Genomic DNA, 21352 nt, shown 5'->3' with positions numbered 1-21352 from the left:
CCAAAGGGAAAGGACATGCCCCAATTTGCTTGGGGTGGGTTTTTTGCTCATGGGTTGTGTTATGAATCCTGTTGGTGGTGTTTCCCAAACATAATGCCACATTGTTTCTCTCTGTTATTAAAAGGCTTTTGCTACACTCAGACTCTGTGCTTGCGAGAGGGGAAGTATTGCCTCTTGGAGGCGCCCAGCGGGGGTGGTATATATTTGTCCCAGGTCACTGTGTGAGGACTCGAGCCGGTTTTGCATTGTGTTATTGGAATGGAACCCCTAGATACTGAACCCGGCCCTTGTTGCTGCCAACTCTGACGGGCAGAAGGGTCACACATCCTTTCACAATGAGGCCATACCCCCATTTTCACTCCGCTGGAGAGTCAATGATTTGTTTAAGCAATTTGTTCTGTCAAGCACATTTAACCACAAGTATGTCCTGAGACACGATCCCCTCATGCTGTTGGAACTTTGTCAGAGGAAGACAAGAAATTATCCCTCCATCTACAGGCCCAGAGGCCGGCTGTCTTTTGTGATGAGCACATGCACATCTGGGCGATGGGGCTTAAGGAGGTAAGGCACCTTTTCGTTGTTTTTTGAGGTTTTCAATGTCTGTATGACCCAGTGGGGGCTCAATCCTGGGGGCCCTGTTCATGCCAAAGGGAGTTTGGCTTTGGGGAATGGTTCCACATTATACCCCATTTTTCAGTTTGCACTAGTGGTTTCATTCTCTCTCATTTCCTTCATTTCTTCTAGTATCTACAGGGAGGAATCCAGGATCACCTGAAAGCGTAAGCCCCTCTGATGCAGGAAGTGCTTTCTATTTCTTCTCTCTCTTATGAGGAGACCTCCAGTGCAGGTTAGCAGGGAGCAGACCACTGGCAAAATGAAAGCCTGGAAAGGGTACAGGCATTCCTATGTACTTGAAGTGGTGACTTTGGCTACTTAGTAAATCTTTGTGTCTGTTATTGTGAACTGTGCTTTCAATGCCTTTTTTTGTTTTTCTCCTTGAGGGTGGATAGTCTTGGAGCCGCTTCATGGAAAGTCGTCCCCAGGGAGGAGAGCAAGTACTCCTTTTCTTTCTGATTTTTCTCTCACCATCTTTTTTTTTTTGTCTCTTATTTTATAATGACCTGTCACTGTTGTTTCCTCATAGAAATTGAAGAATAAACTCCCCACATGGTCTTCCAGGCAGCGACTGTCTTTTATTTTGTTTGTACAGCACCCAACACACGATTCTGACTGAGGCCTCTGAGTGCTACTATCTAGTACAATTACACATTTTTCTGCACATCTCTGTGGCTGTGTTTTTATGAGTGTTATTTTGTTTGTGTCCTGTATGTGTTTCCAAGAGTTTTTAAAGCAAAGTCTACTCCCGCCACTGAGGAGAACTCTTGGGACTGCTAGGGGATCACAGCATTGTGGAATGATGTATGCACTTGAATTTTCGGGATACTTGGTTTGCCAGCTGTATCCTGAGACCTCCTTCTCTCAGAGAAATTGCCTTTTTCAGCATTTTTTCCCTGGTTGGCTATTGAGCAATGGACAGCTACTTATCCCTTATCTTTCTATTCCAGTGTGCCCCATAATTGACATTGTTGTCTGGTTAGGTACCTCTGTCCTGCTGGTTGTGAGAAGGAACTATTCATTGGTTAGGCCCAGCGTGGCCAGGAGATCAGCATTGGGTTCAGGACAAGGGAGAGCTACCTCTGCCCTGATTTTTCCCCTACTAGTACCTGTCTCACACTGTCTCCTATTTCCTAGTGTGTTACTGAGAACATTACTAGCTGAACAGGGCACAATCAACTGTGTAGTCATCACTGGATTTATTTTTGCACTCTCGTTTTGCTGTGGCTGCATTTTCAGTCCAGCACAGTTCTATTTTCAAGCATTATTTACACTCCCTCCCTTTTTAATTTTAGAATTATAGAGATAAACATATAGCTTCTGGTCTCCACCGATGCCTTTTGCACTTTTATGGAAAAATTAGCCTCTGTTGTTACATTTTCATCAGAGCAAGAGACACTTACGCTGCAATTGCTTTATACCAAAATGATTGTTACATATGCCAGGTTTTTTTCTGTTAGATGTTTTGGTGGAGTGACAATGGAGCACACTTGGCCTCATTCATAACATGCCCATAGAAATCTTACACAAAATACAGCTTCTTATTTTTGATGGCCTACATTGCTTACTTGGGCAGAGCTCCCATTAAATTCAAAGAGCTCCTTGTGCTTGTCTCTGCAGTATAAAGGCCTCTGGATGACCTATCTGTAGGACAGCTGCTGTTACTCCTCATGCTTCTCTGATTATGTCCTGTATGTGTATTGTGCTTGGGATTATCACGGTTCAAGGCAACTGCACATGTATTCCCCCTCTGTGGCCCAGAAAGGGCACCCGCTCTGGGCTACCATCTCCCCAGTCATTGTCTACCTGGGGTGGAGACACACAGCTCTCTTCCCTTCTGATGAGGGTATTTCCAGATGGCATGATCCCCCTGACTATGCTGTGGCATCCCCAGCAAAAGACAGGCTGCCAAAGCAGGCTTCTTTTGCCTTCTCTTCAGAGATTGATAACAGCGTAATTGCCAAGAGTTATAAGTTACTACACAGTTCCTTCTAAGCAAGCATGTTTATTTTAAGATATAAAGCATTGCACATAAAACATTTAAAACAATAAAAGAAACTGCATGCAGGCTAATAAGCTTACCAAGGATTATCCCAACACCAGCATGGGCTTTGGCAGATGAGCAGTCCTTCAAACCCCACACAGGGTTTCAAGTTCATAACACCCTTTGCTCAGAACAAGAACCTTCATGCCTCCTGTGAGTCACTCATGTAGCCAGTTTGCCTTGAAGAGAGCGTGAATGCTCATCAGCCTGACAGTGGCTTTCTGCTCAAGGAGAAGCATCAAAAAAAATGCAATCCTCTGTGGGTCATTGGCATTCACTTCCCTGCAAGTGTTTCCTAGGAAATGCACGTCACATGTAGTGTCCCAAAAATTCCTTTGAAGTTCCTAACGCTTCCCAGATTGCATTAATCCTGTCTTTCTCCTAAAGAAATTCTGTACAATACCACAATAGTACATACAAGTTTGTCTTTTTAATACAATGGACTCCTAAAATACTTAATTCAATAAGGTTTAACTTAATTCCATAAATTTTGTCCAGGATATTGTTATATCTGTCCCAGGGGTAACAACATTAGCATCCTGAGTCAAATTGGAAACCCAACATCCCTGTTATAAAATTTCAAGTACCTGAATAAATGTAGAACAGAGAAATGTCTATTTCAGAACCCCAAATTCCCCTGTAGAACAAAGAGTCACAATACACTAACTAATGACACACAAGTCAGAAGCAAAACGGTGTCAAAATAAATGTTCATGAGCTGATCAGTCAGGACACTCTGTGTACGGCAGAAACTTGCAAGAACGATTTAACATGTTTGTAGGTGTTACATATGCCATATGTTCTCCAACCCAAGTGAAAATTTCATTCAACAAATAAAAAACTGCTTCACTAAATACAATATTTTTCCTTTCATATCATCAATTTATTTAGTACTTTGTGTACTTTTTAGTACATTAGGCGTAATAGCTGGAGACTCTTGGCTTGCTGTAGGTTAATGGTTTTATTCAATAACAACACTTAAGTTTTCATCTGTGCTATTTCTGAAAAAATGTCAACCTGACACTGAAACTTTGGACTCTGGAAACTTTTTTGCAGTTAGCTAGCGTCAGATCTACATTTCCCATTTATTTCAAGTAAATACATTATTGAATCAAGAACTGCATTTACCTTCACATGATAATCAATTTCTGCTCTTTATCTCCTCCACCCTCATTCTGATTAAGGATGACAACTGGCTACAGAAGGAAGGAAACTGCATATCAGATTATAGTCTGGTGCCTGAATTTCACTTGATGACTTTGATAAGAGTATTTGAATTGCTTGGCTGCGAAAACCAATTTTTCATAAGTGCCATAATAACATGCTAATCATATCAAAGACCAATGCTGAATTACAGTAGCTCCTTGTGAAGCTATCCTAATTTTAACATTATTGTTGTTTATGTGTATTACAGCAATGCTTAGAGGCACAAACCAAAATCAGGGCCACATTGTACTAGGCCCTGTACATGTTACATGATCCTTGCTTTGAGAAATTTACTATCCATTTTAAGACAAAACATAGCAAGTGAGCATGACCACTAATACAAGGGAATGAGAGACAGGGAGGATGCAAGTAATAGAAATAACATCTTAAGATTTTCAGTAAGGTTTTATGGTTAGTTGTCAAATAAAATTTCTAGGCTAGTTTCTGTGTAATTCCATTATCCTAATACTTTACCTAAGGCCTCTTTCTTAATCTGTGCATCATTTCTTTCCATTTTTGTAGCAGTGTATGATTTATGTGCAGTTGGCTTCTCACTGCCCTCTGCCAATCTATATGAGATAATTCCTACTCCAACTGGAGAGGTGTTGCAAGTCAAGATCACAGGTAAAGTGGTGTCCCATTGCACTTACACCTGTGCAGCTGACAACACTTGTTTAATTGCATGCAAAATTTTCTGTCAATACCTCCCAATTCCCACATTTTCACCTTTTTATAACAATTCCGTCAGTAATTTTAACAGGGTAGACAATCATGAAATGAATCTTCCACAGTAATTAGCTGGCACCAGGAAAATTCATTAGTATTATTACACTATTACATATCTGTTCCAATTGAGACTGGGGCCCCATTGCGTTAGGTGCTGTACAAACATACAGTGAGAGGCAGCTCTGTGTCAGTTGTCACCGATGACCTCACACTCTTTTATACAGTCCTTCAGTATGTTCCATCTACTACACCAATGGTGGAATTTCTTAAACATGCTGCTTAGCTTTAACTAGACAATCTTGAATCAGCTAATGGAAACAAAAGCCAGCTTTTCACTGATTTTGAAGGCTGGCTATTTTGGTGTTTCTGGTGATTTGTGTGTAATGTCCTTTCTCTGAACAACAGTCCCCCAAGGTGCCCATATATTCTATCTAGACTGCTTGAGAACAGCAATGTTTTTGCTGTGTGTCCAGTACTTTCAAAATGATTCACTATATTCAGAGATTTTGGCCAAGACAACTTTCCCCTGTAAGCCACACTTAGCAATGTGCTGCACCGTTTAGTGCTAAATAATTCTGCAAGTAAATTGAAATCTCATCTGTTCTAACATGCTCATGGAAGCCAACCTTTTTGACTTGCTATAAAATACCTGGGTCAAAACATGTTTTTTTACAGTCTTGGGAACGATATCTTTCAGTTAAGGCTTTTTTTGGATTAATAAAAATCTCTTCACATTTAAATAAGAACATTCAAATTAGTTTCATCTGGGATTTTTTCTGGTGCCTCAAGATATTCAGCAGAGCAAACATCTTGGATCCAACCATTGTAATACTGCTCCTTTTCCTGCTCTCTCCTATCCCATTTGTAGGCTTGTCCAGGCACTGCACGTTTATGCTAAAATTCTCTATTGCTTCTTCGAGGCATAATCCGATCTTATTTCTGAAACAGTCCATTTATTGCCTTAGTTTCTTTTGTTCAGAGACTTGCTGTGTTCCCTTTTCTATTCTGAAATCCTATTCTATTCTGTCCTCCTCACTAAATTGTTGGGTTGGAGTAATACATATAGACTCTAATACTGTGTTTATTAAGGATATGTGATCCAAATATGTAAGTACGGATGGAGCAGGCATTGTTATGGTTTATTCTAGAATGCTACCCACAAAACTCCCCACCAGGCGATACGTTAACACAGACAACAAACTAAAAAAAACCATGGAAGCATTGCACTGTCAGATCAAATTCTTAGTGGCTGCTCACTGATCTTGCAAAGAGGTCACTGATACCTAGCAATTTCTGAGTGGATCAGTCCTGCCGTGGGCATCACATACATCACACTGGACTCTCTAGATAGATCATGTGTTAGGCAGGGTGCCTAGCCTAAATGTCTCTGCCAGCGGCATATTAATGCCTAGGCCAACAAGGCCTAGGCCTGGGGCGGCAAATTTATAATAGCAGCCAGAGGCTGCTTCCCCCGCCCCAACTTCACCCATTCCCTGCCCCCTCCCTGCCTCTATTGGTCCCCTTCCCCAAATCCCTGCCCCAGCCCCGCCTCCTCTCCTGAGCGCACCACGTTCCCCCCTCTTCTCCCTTCCTTTGCGAAGCTGTTTCATGCACAAGCACTGGCAGGGAGCGGGGAGAAGCAGGACCCAGTGGTGCACTCAGGGGAGGAGGCGGAGGCGAGCTGCGGTGGGGGGGGGGGGTGGGAGCTGTTGTGGGGAGGGGGTGGCATTTATTTCAGGGCCTAAGGATGGCAAAATCATTAATCCGCCACTGATCTCTGCTATCTAGGGAGAGACTAATGGCAGAGACCTGGACCTTAAAGAAAGCAAATTCACTACTCCTGGCAGGGATGCGTCTGGATATTCAGTTTTCAAAAGCTTATGCCCAAATAAATTTGTCATCTCTAAGGTGCCACAAGTACTCCTCATTCTTTTTCCTGATACAGACTAACACGGCTACCACTCTGAAACCTGTCAGCTTTCTGAAGCAGTCATTGTTGCTAGTTCTAAGAAACACACCTCATTTTAGATTCTGAGCCAAAGATCGTTCACATCAAGGGTAGCCTTTACACTGACATCAGCAGCTTTGGATCAAGGCTATAGAACTGTCATGTTGCAGTGGGGGCATTGTGATTCTTTTATAAAGTCTTCATGGTGGGTAGCAGGGACGGGCAGAATACCTTTGGCAGAAGGGCTGATCAGAAAATCTTAACAAATTTGAAATTCTACAAAAAAAATCTTGGCAAATTTTTTTGTGGAAGTCCTCCCCTTCCCCATTTTTTTTCAACCAGGTCTATTTGTTGTCATCCTCTCCACCCCCCATCTTTCCCCAGTCCCTCTGTTTCTTCATGCTGTACAGATGACTGAAAGTGGAGCAAGGTTAAAACATGCAGGCCAAAAAGAGAAAACGGGTGGGGGAGATGGACTGTTATCACCCATAAAGATGTCAGGGAGGGTCCTTAAAAGACTGTGGAGTTGGTTGGGACAAAACTGTATTGCATTGAGAATTGGTTGACATTTTTGGCATTTGTCTGAAAACAAAAACTGTCGCAAAATATTTTGCGATATTGTTGAAATGCTCCATTTTTCACCAAAAAACCCTGGACCTTTTTTTTAAAAATATTTCCTCTTCTCCTTCCCTCCCCCCCACCCCCCCACCTCAAAAAATCTGTATCGTAAAAAGCTGCTGAACTGGTGCCTGGTATTTTTTGTTTACTAAAACCTGGGGTGGAGGGCTGGTAAGCAAGCATTTGTTGATAACCATTTCAATAACTTTTTTGATGTTTTTGATAGACATTTTGAACTTTTTAAAAAAATCTAAATAAACAAAAAAAAAGGCTAAACACTTTGAAGTGAAAACAAATTCAGTTTTTCTTGTCAAATTACTTTTGGATTTTTCAACCAGTTCTAATAGAATCCCAGTGGATACCAAGGTCTCTCTCAGCTGAACTCTGAAGATTGCATTGTATTGTAGGGCATATATCGCTGCCCATGGTAAGGTCACTTGAGACCGTTAATTATTCATTTAAAATAAATAGCTACAATTTAGTTTTCGGTTGAATAGAACATAGTGGATTTGTTGCACCTCTGATTTGTATTGACTTGTATGTTAATACAGTATGTAATCATGATAAATATTATACATTTTTACCAGGATGTTTCAAACTTTATTGTAATTTAACTATATATACACCTCTTAATTTAGTCGTCTCTCATACACCTATAAGTGAGAAATTCCCTTTGAGAAGTGGACAGAAAGGCACTCAGTTTATGTTTCTGTGTTTCATAAAACCAGCTTCTGGTTATATGGAGCCCACCACATTTAAGTGTGTGAATCCTTTTCAGCCCCACACAGATCTTGACTCCAATATTCTGCTCCTCCTACATGCATAGAACTCCCATTGATATTAGCAGAAATAACATGGGAAATAGGGTGTTCTGGAAAAACAGACATATATGGAACTTATAAGCACTTAGGCCACAATTCAGGAAAGCCTTAAGTGCATGCTTAAGTCCATCCCTGTTTTTCTAAATTGAAGCTACAGAGAATACAGAATAACCAAGTCAAGATCCACTATGTGGAGTGGAATGGAGAATGTTGCATGTCATGTAATTCTGACAGGGAAACTGGGCTAATTTTGCAAAGCAGCCTGTGATGTATTCTTGCTGCACTTGTTTCTTATTAGGTTTCTATGCCTAATTGATCAAAATGTACCTTCTCTTTGTTAGGTGAGCACATCTTCCAGGGAAAGAATAGAACTCACCAACCTGATGAATCCTCCTCACACCTGGGCAATAAATATGTACGTTTACTCTTTCATTCTGTTTTCTGTAACTTTCATTAATATGTGTTATCATTAGCATGGTTCAGTTAAGCTAAAACAAAAAGCAAAGAACTGTAAGCAGAAAAAAACTAATGACTTCTGTCAGTAAGAACCTTAAGGCCATTTTGCTTAAACTTTCATGAACTAGAATCACAAATTAGCTGGGGTTTTTTCCCGTGTTGCAAAAGCAATATTAGAATTTTGCTCCACTGCTCTGGCCTGATATTTTGCCACTCATGTACTCAAAAAGTTAAGATTTTTATATGGGCTACAGCTGATATCATGTGGTAGTATTCTACTAAAATAAGAGTCAATCCTGCACTGTGCTGACATTATTCTAAGAGGTGCTATTACCTCAATACCTATTGAAGTCAATGAAAATGAAGGCACCCTGCACCTTGCAGGATGGGGCCTAATGTGTGCATTTCCTTGCTTTGACTGTTGACTATTATCTCCTACTGGATGGAGCTTTATATTTTTGTATGTGAGCCTGAACTAAACATATGTTTACCCTCTGAGTCCAGTGTCTGAAGTCAAGTGCCTAAATAAAAGCAGCCAGATCTACAGGGGTGCTAAGCTCTCAACCCCACTGGTTTCACAGGAAGTTGTGTACACTTCAGACCTCTGCATATTAGGCCATTTTTATTTAGGTGCTTCAATGTGGATTAAGGTGCTTCATTTCAGTCACTCTAAATTTGAAAATGTTGTCCCACATTTTTGAATATAGAAAGGCAGGGGTCTCTAGAGAATCCATCCAGGTCAAAAATTGAAACCCATCAAAGTCTCTGTGTTGTTCTTCAAATGTAAAGTTTTTTCAGGCAGTCATGTCTTTTCATCTTTTCCCCCTATGGTTGAACCCTTGCCCCTCTTTTCACAGTAACCACTTGTCATAGCTTTTATTATTATTATTATTTTATTTTATGTTATTTACTTTTTATTAAGGCAAAGTTACAACAAAATGTTAACACACTACACCACACATTACTTGTTACTTATGATCCAATTAATATTCAAAGAACCTTGCTAAAGATTCTGGCTGGCTGGCTAGGGAGATTTCCAACTCTGGGTACCCTACAAAGGGTACCCAAATTTCTAAAAACCTATCCTCTTTTTGGCATTTCTCTTGTGTATAAACTTTGTGTGAAAGCCTTTCCATGACAAGGACAGTCCATATTTTACTATACCAAAATTCCATAGGATGAGGAGTCACCGTTTACCACTAATGTGCAAAACAAAGTTTAGCTGCTTACAAGAAAAAAGAAATGTATTTGCCATGCTGTTTAAAATACAGATCCTTTACTAGAGCACTAAGTCAGCAGTCAGTGCATCTCTTAATAATTTCCTCCCCAAACTCTCCAGTTCCTGGACATGGCCACCAGATGTGCAAGTATGTTCCTCTTTTACCACAACCGTGCCAACAGAGCACCTCTCTATTAGCAAAAATATAATGGAGTTAAATGCCATCTATATAGTAATTTATAAAAATTTTCTTTATGAGCTACACAAATTGGAGCCATATAACCCCTTTCCTACATCCAGTCATCCAGATCAGTTTCTTTGTCCAAATTCGTCTCCCATCTTTTAATCTGGGTTGTTTTCTTATCAATATTTTTTTCCAGTCAAAATTGTACACATCTTAGAAATTAAATCTTTTATTTATTTAATTTATTTTATTTGCTCCTGGGCTGGCCAACTCTTCAAATGTGGTTCAAGGTCTAGATAGAGCTGCCCTGTGTCCCGTTTTCACAATAAAACATCTGAGTTGTAAATATTGAAAATATGGGATCTTCATATTGGTATGATTTCAAATCAGGCCCCAGGAACAGTTGTGAGAATTGAGTAATCTCAGCTTATATCCAAACTGAATAGTCACTTTACTTCCTAGGGATAAATACCTGATTATTAATGAAAGTAGATAAAGGAGAGGGCCGAAGCAACAGGAGTTTACTAAATTTCTCCAGAGCTGCTAAGGATGTCTGTTTGAATGGGTGATTTTTTTTATTAATTTTTGGTGACCTACATTTCTTTTTAACCCAACATTGACTAGGAATGCCTATATTTGGGCTTTTGTTTTGTTTGAGTTTTACCCAATGTTTGGATGGTCTATTGTTAACTTGATTCACGTCTTTTAATTGTGATGCATAATAATAATAAACCAAATTAGGGAAAGCAAGTTCATCCCACATTGTAGGCCTTAGAAGCTTAGAATTTACCTTTGTTTTTTTAGGTTTCCATACAAATTTTAATAGCACATTGTCATGCTGTCTAGAATGGCTCAATGACCATGAGAGATCACCTCAGGGCAGACTGTCAAAAACAGGGCAGATACCCCAACCTGGTAGTGTGCTCTACAATTGTTTCTCCACAGTATTTATTCTTTAAAATTTAAGATTTTAAGATTCCTTTACTCATTTAAATTTATATAGCTGATAACAATTTACGTTGATCCTTTTGGGAATATTAATTTCCTAAAAGTTCAGATTTATCACGGTTTATTTTGAAACCTGATAGCTCTCCAAATTCCAAAGTCAATTGTTCTGTAATTTCTATCTAAACTTCTGGATCCTGCAAATATAACAAGATGTCATCAGAATACAAACCTATTTTGTGTTCTAATCCAAGAAGGCGTTTTGATGCTCTTTATCAAGGGGCTGTTTCTAAACATTTATTGCAAATGGCTCCATTGCCAAAGCAAACAACATGGGAGATAACTGGCAACCCTGTTTCGTACTTATAGACAAATTAAAAGGAAGGGATTGATGACCATTATCAAAAGCAGATGTGCAAGGATGAGTATATAGGGGCAATATGCCCCATAAAACTGATTTCCAAAATGAAACTTTACCAAAATCTGTCTGAGGTACTCCCACTCTAGCCAGGCAAAGGCTTTCTCAGTGTCCAAAAAAAGCAGTGCATGGGAAGAATTGCTCAAATGCACATTATAGATCAAATTCAGAGTTCTTCTACTATTATCAGACAGATGCCTGTCAACAACAAACCAACACTGGTCAGGGTGCATATATTTGTACAATATAATACCCCATTTGTTTGCTAGCACCTTGGCATAAATTTTAGCATCCACTTTAATGAAAGAAATAGGTCTGTATGATATGAACTTGGTAAGGTCTTTTCCTTCTTTGGGAATGACCACAATATTTGCCTCTTTTTCAGTGAATCTGGAATGTCATTCCCCTGCAATATTATTAAACTATTAAACAAATCAGTTAAAATCAGGGCCAACAATTGCATTAGAACTCAATAATACTCCCCAGAAAACCCATTGGGACCTGCAGCTTTATTGTATTTTAAATTCTTAATTACAACTTCAACTTCCTCTGCAGCAATTTGCCTATCAAGAGCTGCCCCATCATTCTCTGAGAGCTGAGGGATTTTCATACTTCTCAAATATCTACTTATAAGTTCAGGATTTGGATGTTCCAAGTATGGGAAAGGTTCGCAAACATTTCTGAGATCTGTTTGACGCCAGTTAGTAATCTCCCTTTATTTCTAATCAGAGGATGATGATTTATTCTGTTTCTTTGTTAAATTTCTGGCTAAAGCCCAATCAGCTTTATTGTCCTTTTCAAAATATTTTTGTTTAATATATGTGTTTGCTCAACTTTTCATCTTTGTAACAGATTAATCTTCCCTCTTACTCATTTATTTTCTTATACACTCTTTTTTAGATCCTGTAGAGTTATGTTTACTTTCCAAAACAGAAAGTTCTTTAACCAATCTCTCTTCCTCAAGAGCTCTCATCTTTTTGAGGTATGATGCTATATTTGTAAGTATCCCTCTCATTACTGCCTTTCCAGCATCCCAAAAACACTTATTGATCCTTTCCTTATCATTTTTTCTATATACTGCTAAAAATTTTAAGGGGGTCATACAACAGAGTTCTATTGTATTGTCAGACCCTTTGTTTTTCCACGGAGTCCCAATCTTTTAAATTAATATATGCAGGGGGCATGATCAGACCGAGTTATAATTTCTGGATTAGGATTTTTGACCAAATTAGCCAAATCCTAGAACATTTAAATCATAAAAATCCTAGTATCCATGAGTAGTAGACATCCAGTTTCTTTTCCCACCAGACATACACCTAGATCCTCATTTTCTCAATGATGCAACAAATTTGCACTTGCTGCTCCCACATGCTGTCTGTATACATTTCATTGATCTAAAGTGGGATTAAGTACTTTGTTAAAATCCCCCTAGAATAATATCCCCTTCCCTAAACGTTCTAAAATCCCTAAAAAAAGGATCATAAAAAGAAGCTTGCCCTTGATTGGGAGTTTACTTTTTAAAGAGTGGAGCCCTTAATTTAAATTATATCCGCTCTCTGTGTCTATTATAATTTCTTCTTTTTTTTTAAATATCCTTAGCAAACTTGGAACTCTTCCCTCATCTCCTTTATTCATCTTTCTGATTTCTAAACAGTGAGTCCTTCAAGTCAGCCTCAGTGACTGGGGCTTCTCCACCCACATCCATAGTTTGTTTACTGGAGGGGGAGTTACTCTCTTTTGTGGCCATGTCTTTGTTTTAGGGCAGACAGATCTTTTGTACTGGAGAATTTCTTTCCTTTCAAGACACCTAGATGATCTTATCTTAAATCCTTGTTTGTGGCACTTCTCCCAAGATGGCTGCTGCCACACTTTCCCTTTGTTTGTCTGACCTTCCCCAAAGAGCCACTGCCACATTTCCTCCCCCCAGCCACAAGCGTACAATTTTAATTAACTGTTTGGTTGTTGGTTTTTAATATTGCTTAATACTTCTCTGCAAAATGCAGACTGGTCTTTTGAAGTGGGAAGGGGAAGATAAGGGCCTGAGTACGCACAGCTATTTGCCTTGGCTTGTGGGCTATAAGCATTAAACATTTGAGGGGGGAGGGAATAGCAAAGATGTGCAACAAAAAGCTGCTGGTTGTTCGGGGGGGGGGGGAACACAAGAGGTTGGGGAGCGGTTCAGTAAATATGTCCTGCCATTTAAGACTCTGCTACCTTAACTAGAAGTCATAATAGCTTCCACTGGAAGCAGTGAAGAGCGTCAGTTCTGAATCACTGAAAAGAAACCTGGTTGCTGTGAATGAATGAAGCTGCTAAATTAAAAGTAATATTAATATTTTCAGAGGCATTGAAGAGGCTTTTGTAGTGTACAGAGGTCTTGATCACTATTACCACACAAAGTTACAGTTTCTTTCTATAATTCCTGTATAAAATGCAAATGTATTTTATATTCATACTGCACTTTTCACCACACAGAGCTTTATATAGCAGGGCCATAATCCTGCGAGCAGATCCACATGAGTGATTTACTGGTTCTCCAAATAGGTGCAGAGGTCTAACTGCATGGGTCTGATTGCAGGAATAAGACTCAAACAATCAACAGCACTGAAACGCAGCCATTCTGGGGGGTCAGGCCAGCAGCCAATCAATGAGCAGCACACTGCACAACATGAGGATAGTTGGGAATTAGCAGTATAGGCACAGAGAGCAAAACTCAAATAAAATTTAAAAATATATTTCCCAAATGGGCAATTTTCAATTCTGGGGAATACAGAATGCATAGACTACCAAGCAGTATGTACCAAAGCAAAGGCACCAAAGCCTGCATAAAGATATGGATAGCAAGTAGACAGAATCAGACAAAACGAACCTTTAACCAGAATTAGAAAGACTATGTATATTTAGATAAAAAGTGTTCAGATCAAAATGCTTAAAACTTTTTCTTACATAAGAAGCGGTTTCTATCTCGAGTAGATAAAAAGAAAGCATTTAAATTACAGTACCTACTGGTGAAGAATATATTAATGAAGCACCATTTCTGAGGAAGAACCCATGGTCCTGCAAAGTTCCTCCTGGGAGGAGGGAGGGTTCTCAACTCCTTTTGAAGCCAATGGGAGCTGGTGCTCAGCACATCACAGGATAAGGCCCAGAGTGAGTATGGGTAGGAAACAACAAATGAGAAATGTACAGAAGGCTCTGTCCTGCTTGCACTGAAGGAAGTGGCAAAACTCCCATTGGCTTCCATGAGTGCAGCTGGAGCAGCTCCTAAACAATGCACTCACTCAATGTTTTTACTGGCCATTTTGAGAGTAAAAAAAATCTCATTGTACAAATGGCCAAACTTGCCCCTGTCCTTCATTCTAAGGCCTTTTGGAGAATAATAGTAAATTCATAGGGTCAGTCTTTGTATGGGCATAGTGGGACATTTGGTCACTGTGCTCTTTACTTATAGGCTGGGGCTCTGCTTGATGCTCCATTAGACTTCACCAGTGTGCCCCGATGTAGTCAAGTGATTTAAAGGAGCAAGTTTTCTTTCATGAATTTGCACATTCATTGCACCAGACAGGTTTGGTGAGAAATTACTGCTCAATTGAAATCAATTAATATTTTATAAACTGAGTCAAGTCCTTGTTCTCAGGTGAGGCCTTTGATCAAATATTGCTCTGGGAGAACAAAGATTGTGAATTCCTACAAATGTAAGCAATTGAGAATAAAAATTCCATCTACCATTCCAAGAGTTTTCTTTTGATTTTGACACCATAATAACAACTTTGCTTCTATGCCAATCACTGATACTGACTAATCTGAATTGGGATGATAATCTTGAGATTTTTATTGTCATTTCAGATGTGAAGCAGCCTCTTTTACCACGTTATAAAGGAGCTTCCCTCTGACGTTGCAGTTCCACAGAGGACATGTGCATCAGCTGCAGCTTCCTACAGAGAGGCAGGACACTTGTGTTAATTGTTCTATGATTAGATTTCCATACTCTAAATGCCTCGTGTTTTCTGCTGGACTCTTGTGTTTTCTTGATGGCTACATAACTGATGTACTGTACATATTTATTATTTCTACATATATCAAAGCAGAGAAACTTTCAGGAATGATAAAAGTATTGTAAAAATCTGGTGGTGTGACACTAATAATGATGTCTTTCTTGTACATAGAAATGTTTTCTTCCCGTACAGGAAGGAATATGTTAATATATTTTCTTGTACGCTCAATAAATAGTCTTCTTAAATCATATGTACGAGATTGCAAACTTGGGGCCTGATCTTTCAAACATTAGTATGCAAAATCATCATTACCACATGTACATCCATTGACTTCTTTGGGGCTACTCATAGTAGTAAGCACTTCACCTGGTAGTAAATGTCTGCAGGATAGGGCACTTAGAGATAATAGAGTGGTTTTGTTTTTGTTTTTTTCCATGAAGGGGGCAATTTTACCAATTACATCTTACATTAGAGTTTTTTTTAAAACACTGCACATGGTCCTTAAAATGCAAACTAATTACAAACAAATATTATAGTTTATTTTTGACTGTTCTTTGGGTAGTCACTTTGTTATATCTGCTGTAAAAATATTTCCCTGATATAATCTGCATAATATACTGAGGAATCAAAAGGCATTTACAATACTACAGGCTGCATTTGTCAAAGGAATAACAACAGTTATAGGCCTTGTTTCTCAAATTTTGAGTAATGCATGGAATTCCTATTCATTATTTATCAGCTCTGGAAATTTAATGATTCCTTCTAATGATAATTAGAAAATATCTCAATTTATAGAGCACTTACGTAAATATCTAAATAGTGCTGCTCCCTCCATGTGTTCTGCTTTCCTAGATATATAAACCTTGGGAAATATAATAATTTGATCAGTGTCAATCTGTTGATTCGTTTCATTTATTTGCTGAAATATGAAAATGAGACACAGCAGTCTCATTAGTGGTCTAAAAACAGGATTGAGAGCCAAGAATTCTTATTCTAGTTCTTTCTGCTATGCGTTCGGGCAAGTCACTGAGCTCCTCTTTCTAGTTTTGCCCCTCTGCAAAGTGGCAACAATAGCATCTACCTACCAGTCTCACTGGGCTGTTGTGCAGATTAATTAGTTAATGTTTGTACAGTACTTTGAAGATGAAAAGTGCTCTTCCAGTGGTAGGCATTATCAGCTGTGTTGTTTTCTCTTTGATGGGTCTGACCCTGTATCTAAGAGACTCAAAGGAAAACTTCTATGAAGCACTGTGAAAGCTGGGCACCAAATCCACAAACCAGTGTACTACAGATTGCAGCTAAACTTTTATGCTTAGATAAAGCATTCTTTGTGCTGGATCACCTGAGTGACTCAGGAGAGTTTGGTTGAGCAAAAGCATCATGATGGCTGTACTTTCAAAAGGTGAGGCTATCTAAAACATGCAACTTAAGAGTTTGTATAAAGTATTATACCCAGTTCAGCACCCTGACTGCTGAGGATTCCCAATAGAAAGAAGAATCTATGCCCAAGTTTTCATGTAAATGTAAAATAGGTGTTTCGTCACACATTCTTTATAGGGCAGTTTGAAAGAGCTGAGAAATATGAGTGTGGAAGATAAATATCAGTGATTATGCAAGATTTGTTTAGAAACTGTCATGAACTGTCCAGATAATGTTAATCTTATAATAAAACTTTATCTGTATTAAGAGCCTCTCTTCTCTCTCTCTGCAAATACACAATATATAATCCACACCAACTACAAATACTGGACTGATCCTGTGTTCCTGTTCCACACTGCATGAGGCAGGCCTCAGGTCCAAATGTTACCCTGTTTCTGCAGCGAAGCATTGTTGGCATTGTGGCTCCAAGGGACACCAGCGAGTTTTAGGCCTTGCAGCAAAGCATACTGGGAAAGAGGCTGGGGATATAAGGAGCTCTCTTTCTCAGTGTAAGAGAGAGAGGAGCAGGAGCAGGGCTTGCTGTAAGTCTTGCTGCTAAAGGAGCAAGAGAGAGACTAGGAAAGGAGCAGGTGCTCTGTCTCTCTCCTGTCAAAAGGCCTGGGAAGAGGTTTCAGAAGACAGCCATGCTAATTTCACAGGCGAAGTTACCTCAAAAAGTGAGTGTTTGTAGCAAGAAAAAAGGAAATATTCTCAGTGGGACAAGCTAGTGGTTAGACCTGCCCCCACTTCATTTTTGAGGGGCCAAGGCTTTCTCTCTGAATGACCAGTAAGGGGCACTTGAGTTGTACGATTGACAGATGCTTGAGGAAGTGCTGTGACCCAGGGAAAGAGATTAGAAGCGTCCCTTTTGGGACTTTCTTGGGGTAACAGGGTGGCGTTTAATGGTCTAGCTGGGGGACAAACTACCCACCAAGGAGAGACACTAGGCTTTTAGCTTAACAGAAAGGTAAACAGCTACACACATAAAACACTCATGGGATCTCTAGGTGAGATGCAAAATCAAGCCTAGTGAGATGTGTTCCAGTGGATCCAGTTTGATACCTGTCAGTAAAACATGGCTGAAATAGAAACCAGGCCCGAAGAGACCATTAGATTATCTAGCCTGACCTTCTGTGTAACCAAGAGCTAGATCCAAGGCATGAATCTTGCCTGTATTTGTTCTGCATGGCAATATGAACCGAATTCAAAAATTTCAGCAGTCTGAACATAATCAGAAGGTAATTAGTGTGCATTGTTGCAATTCAAGAATAAAAGATATTTTGGGTCGGCAAGCAATTTATGTTCAGCTCCTTCAGAGATGTATTGAGTCGTGATTAATAAAGCACTTTGGAGTCAAGTTTGTCAGGGGAGAAGAATGCTCAGTGTTTGTATTAGGCAGCATTCAGCTTGGGTCCAAGTGCTTATCCTATGGTGTCTACATTTCATACGGTTTGTTCCTGCCCAGACTTACAGAAGACTTGGCAGCCTCGTAAGAACTATTTTTTCTATTTGACTTGGAAGTTCTGGCTAATCCCGCCTTTTAGAGTTTACGTTCATTTTTAGAAACACATTTGAACAGATCCCGCTTTAGAACGTTGATTTATTATTGTGCTGTGCCAGCTTGCTGGAAAGATGGCCCATAACTTAGTAGTGTTAAACAGCTGTATGTGGTTTACCAGATATAGGCACTGCCCTGGGTTGGAGATGATGCAGAGGTACACAGCCTCAGTAGGAGCTCTGGGAGACATTATAGCCCAGATTTACAAAGGTATTTAGTAACCTAATTTGCATTGAAATCAAGTGGAGTTAGGCACCTAAATATATTTTTGAGGATCTGGCCCTGTGCTACAATGAATGGAGGGAGAAAGTCACCCTGCAAAATGTACTCCATTCAAGGCAAGCGATAGCCCAGCCACCTCTCTGTCCCTCCTTTGCCCCGTGGTTCTAGTCTATGTCCACACTTACACTTGCCTGAATGCCAAACTGGGGTTGTTTTCAACCCCTGCATGGGGAATGTTCCTTGTACTCTCTCTCTCTGCATTTGCACACTGATGGTAGGACACAAATCAGTCTTTAAACCTCTAATTTCATTCAGTCCATATGTAAACACAGCTTACACCTGCACCTCCGTGTAATGCCCCCTTCTTTACATAAACATACCCCTCTCATTCCCCTTAATCCTACCCTCTTCTCTTTATGCTTATTACTAGTAGCATCTCTCCCTATAAGAATCTTGCTTCCTCATCTATGATCTTGTTGTTATGGAAAGAAAAAAAAACAAGAATTCTCAAACACTCTCTTTTTCTCTCTTTAATTGTTTTTTATTTGTGCTGTATAGTTATGTCTGTGCTGGAGAATTACACTGTGTATTCCAGTTTCATTCAAGACCTGCCATACAGTTATCTTTACAACAACCTTTCATACCTATTGAAAACATAAAGGGCCAGACTTTAGTGCCAAACCTGCCAATGCAAATGTAAGCGGAGGAACAGTCCCGCTCTTGTGGGGACCTTTCCTGGCTTTTGCACTACCCCGGTGAAGTGGGCTAGCGAAAGGATCTGAGTCCTCACTCCCACTTCCTTTACCCAGTGGCCTCCCTGCCCTTGAGGACGCCCCTTCCACTCTCCTGTCTGGCAGAGTCCTCGTAACCCCACCAAGGCTGGGCCCAGGATTCCTGGGGGGCTCGACCCCCAACCCTGCTGTGGTCACCTAGGACAAGGGCTAGAGTGTCCCCACTCCGGGGTACTCTTCTGCACTGGGCACTTCTCTGACCCACTGACCATTACATACAAGTTAAAGCAAATGCAAGTTATTTAATCAACAATTAATTTTAAAAAGAATAAGGAATAATAGGAAAGGTTAAAGGAAACACATCAACCCGCCCTGTGGCAGGGAACATCACAAACAGCGTCTCTGGAACATCAGGGCAGTTCAAAGTCTGTTCCTTGTAAGTCCCAGGCCCCTTCTCAGGCCCTGGCTGTGCTGCAGGGATGCTGTGGGTTGGACACTTGCTCTGGTGGTGGCCACACGCCCTCAGGCTCTAAGTGGTAGGACCCTTTTTACCAGTGTCACCTCCGCCCCCACCCTGGCGGGGTTACGATCCAAGCCTGGCCTGCAGAGCCCATTGGCTGAGGCGTCTCCCTGTGCTGGGCCTGCTGCCCAGGGTCCCCCTCGCTCTCCCCAGCTGCTCACCGCACCCAGCTCTGGACTGCTCCAGCCCCAGCTCCACTCTGCCTCAGCGCTGCTGCTGCTGCCCTGCCTCCAGCTCCCTGGGCTGCTTCTCTGGCCCCTCTGGCTCTGGGTGCTACTGCTCCGCTCCCAGGACAGGTCTGCTCTGCAGGCTGCTTCTGTGACTCTGCTCCCAGCACTGACCTGCTTCCTGGGCTGCTTTTCTGGCCCCTCTGCCTCTGGTTGCTGCAGCACCGCTCCCAGGGCAAGTCTGCTCTCTCTGGGCTGTGCCTCTGGCTTTGGGGCTGCAGCTCTGCTCCCTGGACAGGGTCTGCTCTCTCTGGGCTGCTTTTCTGGCCCCTCTGGCTCTGGTTGCTGCAGCTCTGTTCCCAGGGCAAGTCTGCTCTCTCTGGGCTGTGCCTCTGGCTTTGGGGCTGCAGCTCTGCTCCAAGGACAGGGTCTGCTCTCTCTGGGCTGCTTTTCTGGTCCCTCTGAATCTGGTACAGCTCTGCCCTCCCCCAGCTCAGCTCGGGGCCCTGCTTTCTCCTTAGCTCAGCTCCACTGTGTCTGACCCAGGCAAATCCAGCTCACATGGAGGACGGGACCTCCCTGGCCTCCTGACTCCCTGATTAGCCTGCTTGCCCTGCATTCAGGCTGACCTGGAGCACTGGCCTCTCCCCATTGTTCCTGTGGGCTGTCAGTCTCAGGGTCCTGATTCCCCAGCGACCCTTCCCCTTTGAGTACTGGGAGCTAGCAACTAAACCACCCCCACTGAATGTTAGTAAGGGGGCAACAGTCCCCCTACATCAGCATAGCAGTTGCAAAAGGTGGAGTTGGTCTCAGAGAACTTCACCATTCCTGCTCATTCAGACTAAACCTCTACTTCTCACCCCTGAATGTTAGTAAGGGGGCAACAGTCCCCTTACACAAAGTTTATTTGTCCCCTGGAAAATGCCACCCTCTCTGTGAGAAGAGGGGAATTCCTCAAACAGCATAGAGCTACAATAGCAATGCCAGTACAATGGGCCTGGCTGGGTTGTATCTGTCCACCAAACATCCCCAGCTGCTGTTATGAGTCCTTGGGGCCATAGGCAGTTGGTACAAGTTCAAACAGCACTCAGGGGAATGGTGCTGCACAGAGCAGCCTCAGAACTGAAGGCATACAAAGGCAGCTCAAAGCTTCTGTTACAGCAGAGGATCTGACTCAACATTCTTCTAGAAAGAAGAAAAGTAAACCTACTATAGAGAACAATTCTATGCTGGCAGGCCTGGGGGCTAGATGATTTTTTTCACCTCTAATTTCAATGATTCTTTAAAATTTTTCCAGCTGTAGCTCTATTCAGTAGAGGAATAACTATGCTAATACTGTTGTTGCTGTTATTAACATCTTGTAGCTCTCTAATTAGATCAATGGGACATTTCTCTATTCACTACTGTGTTCTTTAACTGATGTGATTTGTCATTTGTCCTCCCTCCCCACTTACTTTTATTGCTTAGTCATCTCCACCATACCAGCTTGAAGTTCTTCGGGAGCTAAATACACAACTAAAATACAGTGCCATTATAACAC

At 41.1% G+C, this 21352-nt stretch overlaps 1 protein-coding gene across 3 annotated transcripts in view; it reads left to right on the top strand.

Moving 5' to 3' along the window:
- Positions 1-16837, top strand: part of EMCN (endomucin) — an 89560-nt gene extending 72723 nt beyond the window's left edge. For 2 of the 3 annotated variants that reach the window (XR_014711205.1, XR_014711206.1), the window contains exons 13-15: positions 8320-8393; positions 12101-12182; positions 15047-16837. Coding sequence is in view for 1 of the 3 variants with exons in the window: in XM_084625343.1 (XP_084481469.1) it covers positions 8320-8393; positions 15047-15052 (80 nt within the window). In the remaining 2 variants the exon portion in view is untranslated. The remainder of the gene's footprint in view (positions 1-8319; positions 8394-12100; positions 12183-15046) is intronic. The other variant, XM_084625343.1, reaches the window with a different exon arrangement.
- The last annotated feature ends 4515 nt before the right edge of the window (positions 16838-21352 follow it).

Source organism: Lepidochelys olivacea (genome assembly GCF_965140295.1).
Source record: "Lepidochelys olivacea isolate rLepOli2 genome assembly, chromosome: 4".
NCBI classification, from domain to species: Eukaryota; Metazoa; Chordata; order Testudines; family Cheloniidae; genus Lepidochelys; species Lepidochelys olivacea.
This window is presented reverse-complemented; position numbering and strand designations above follow the sequence as displayed.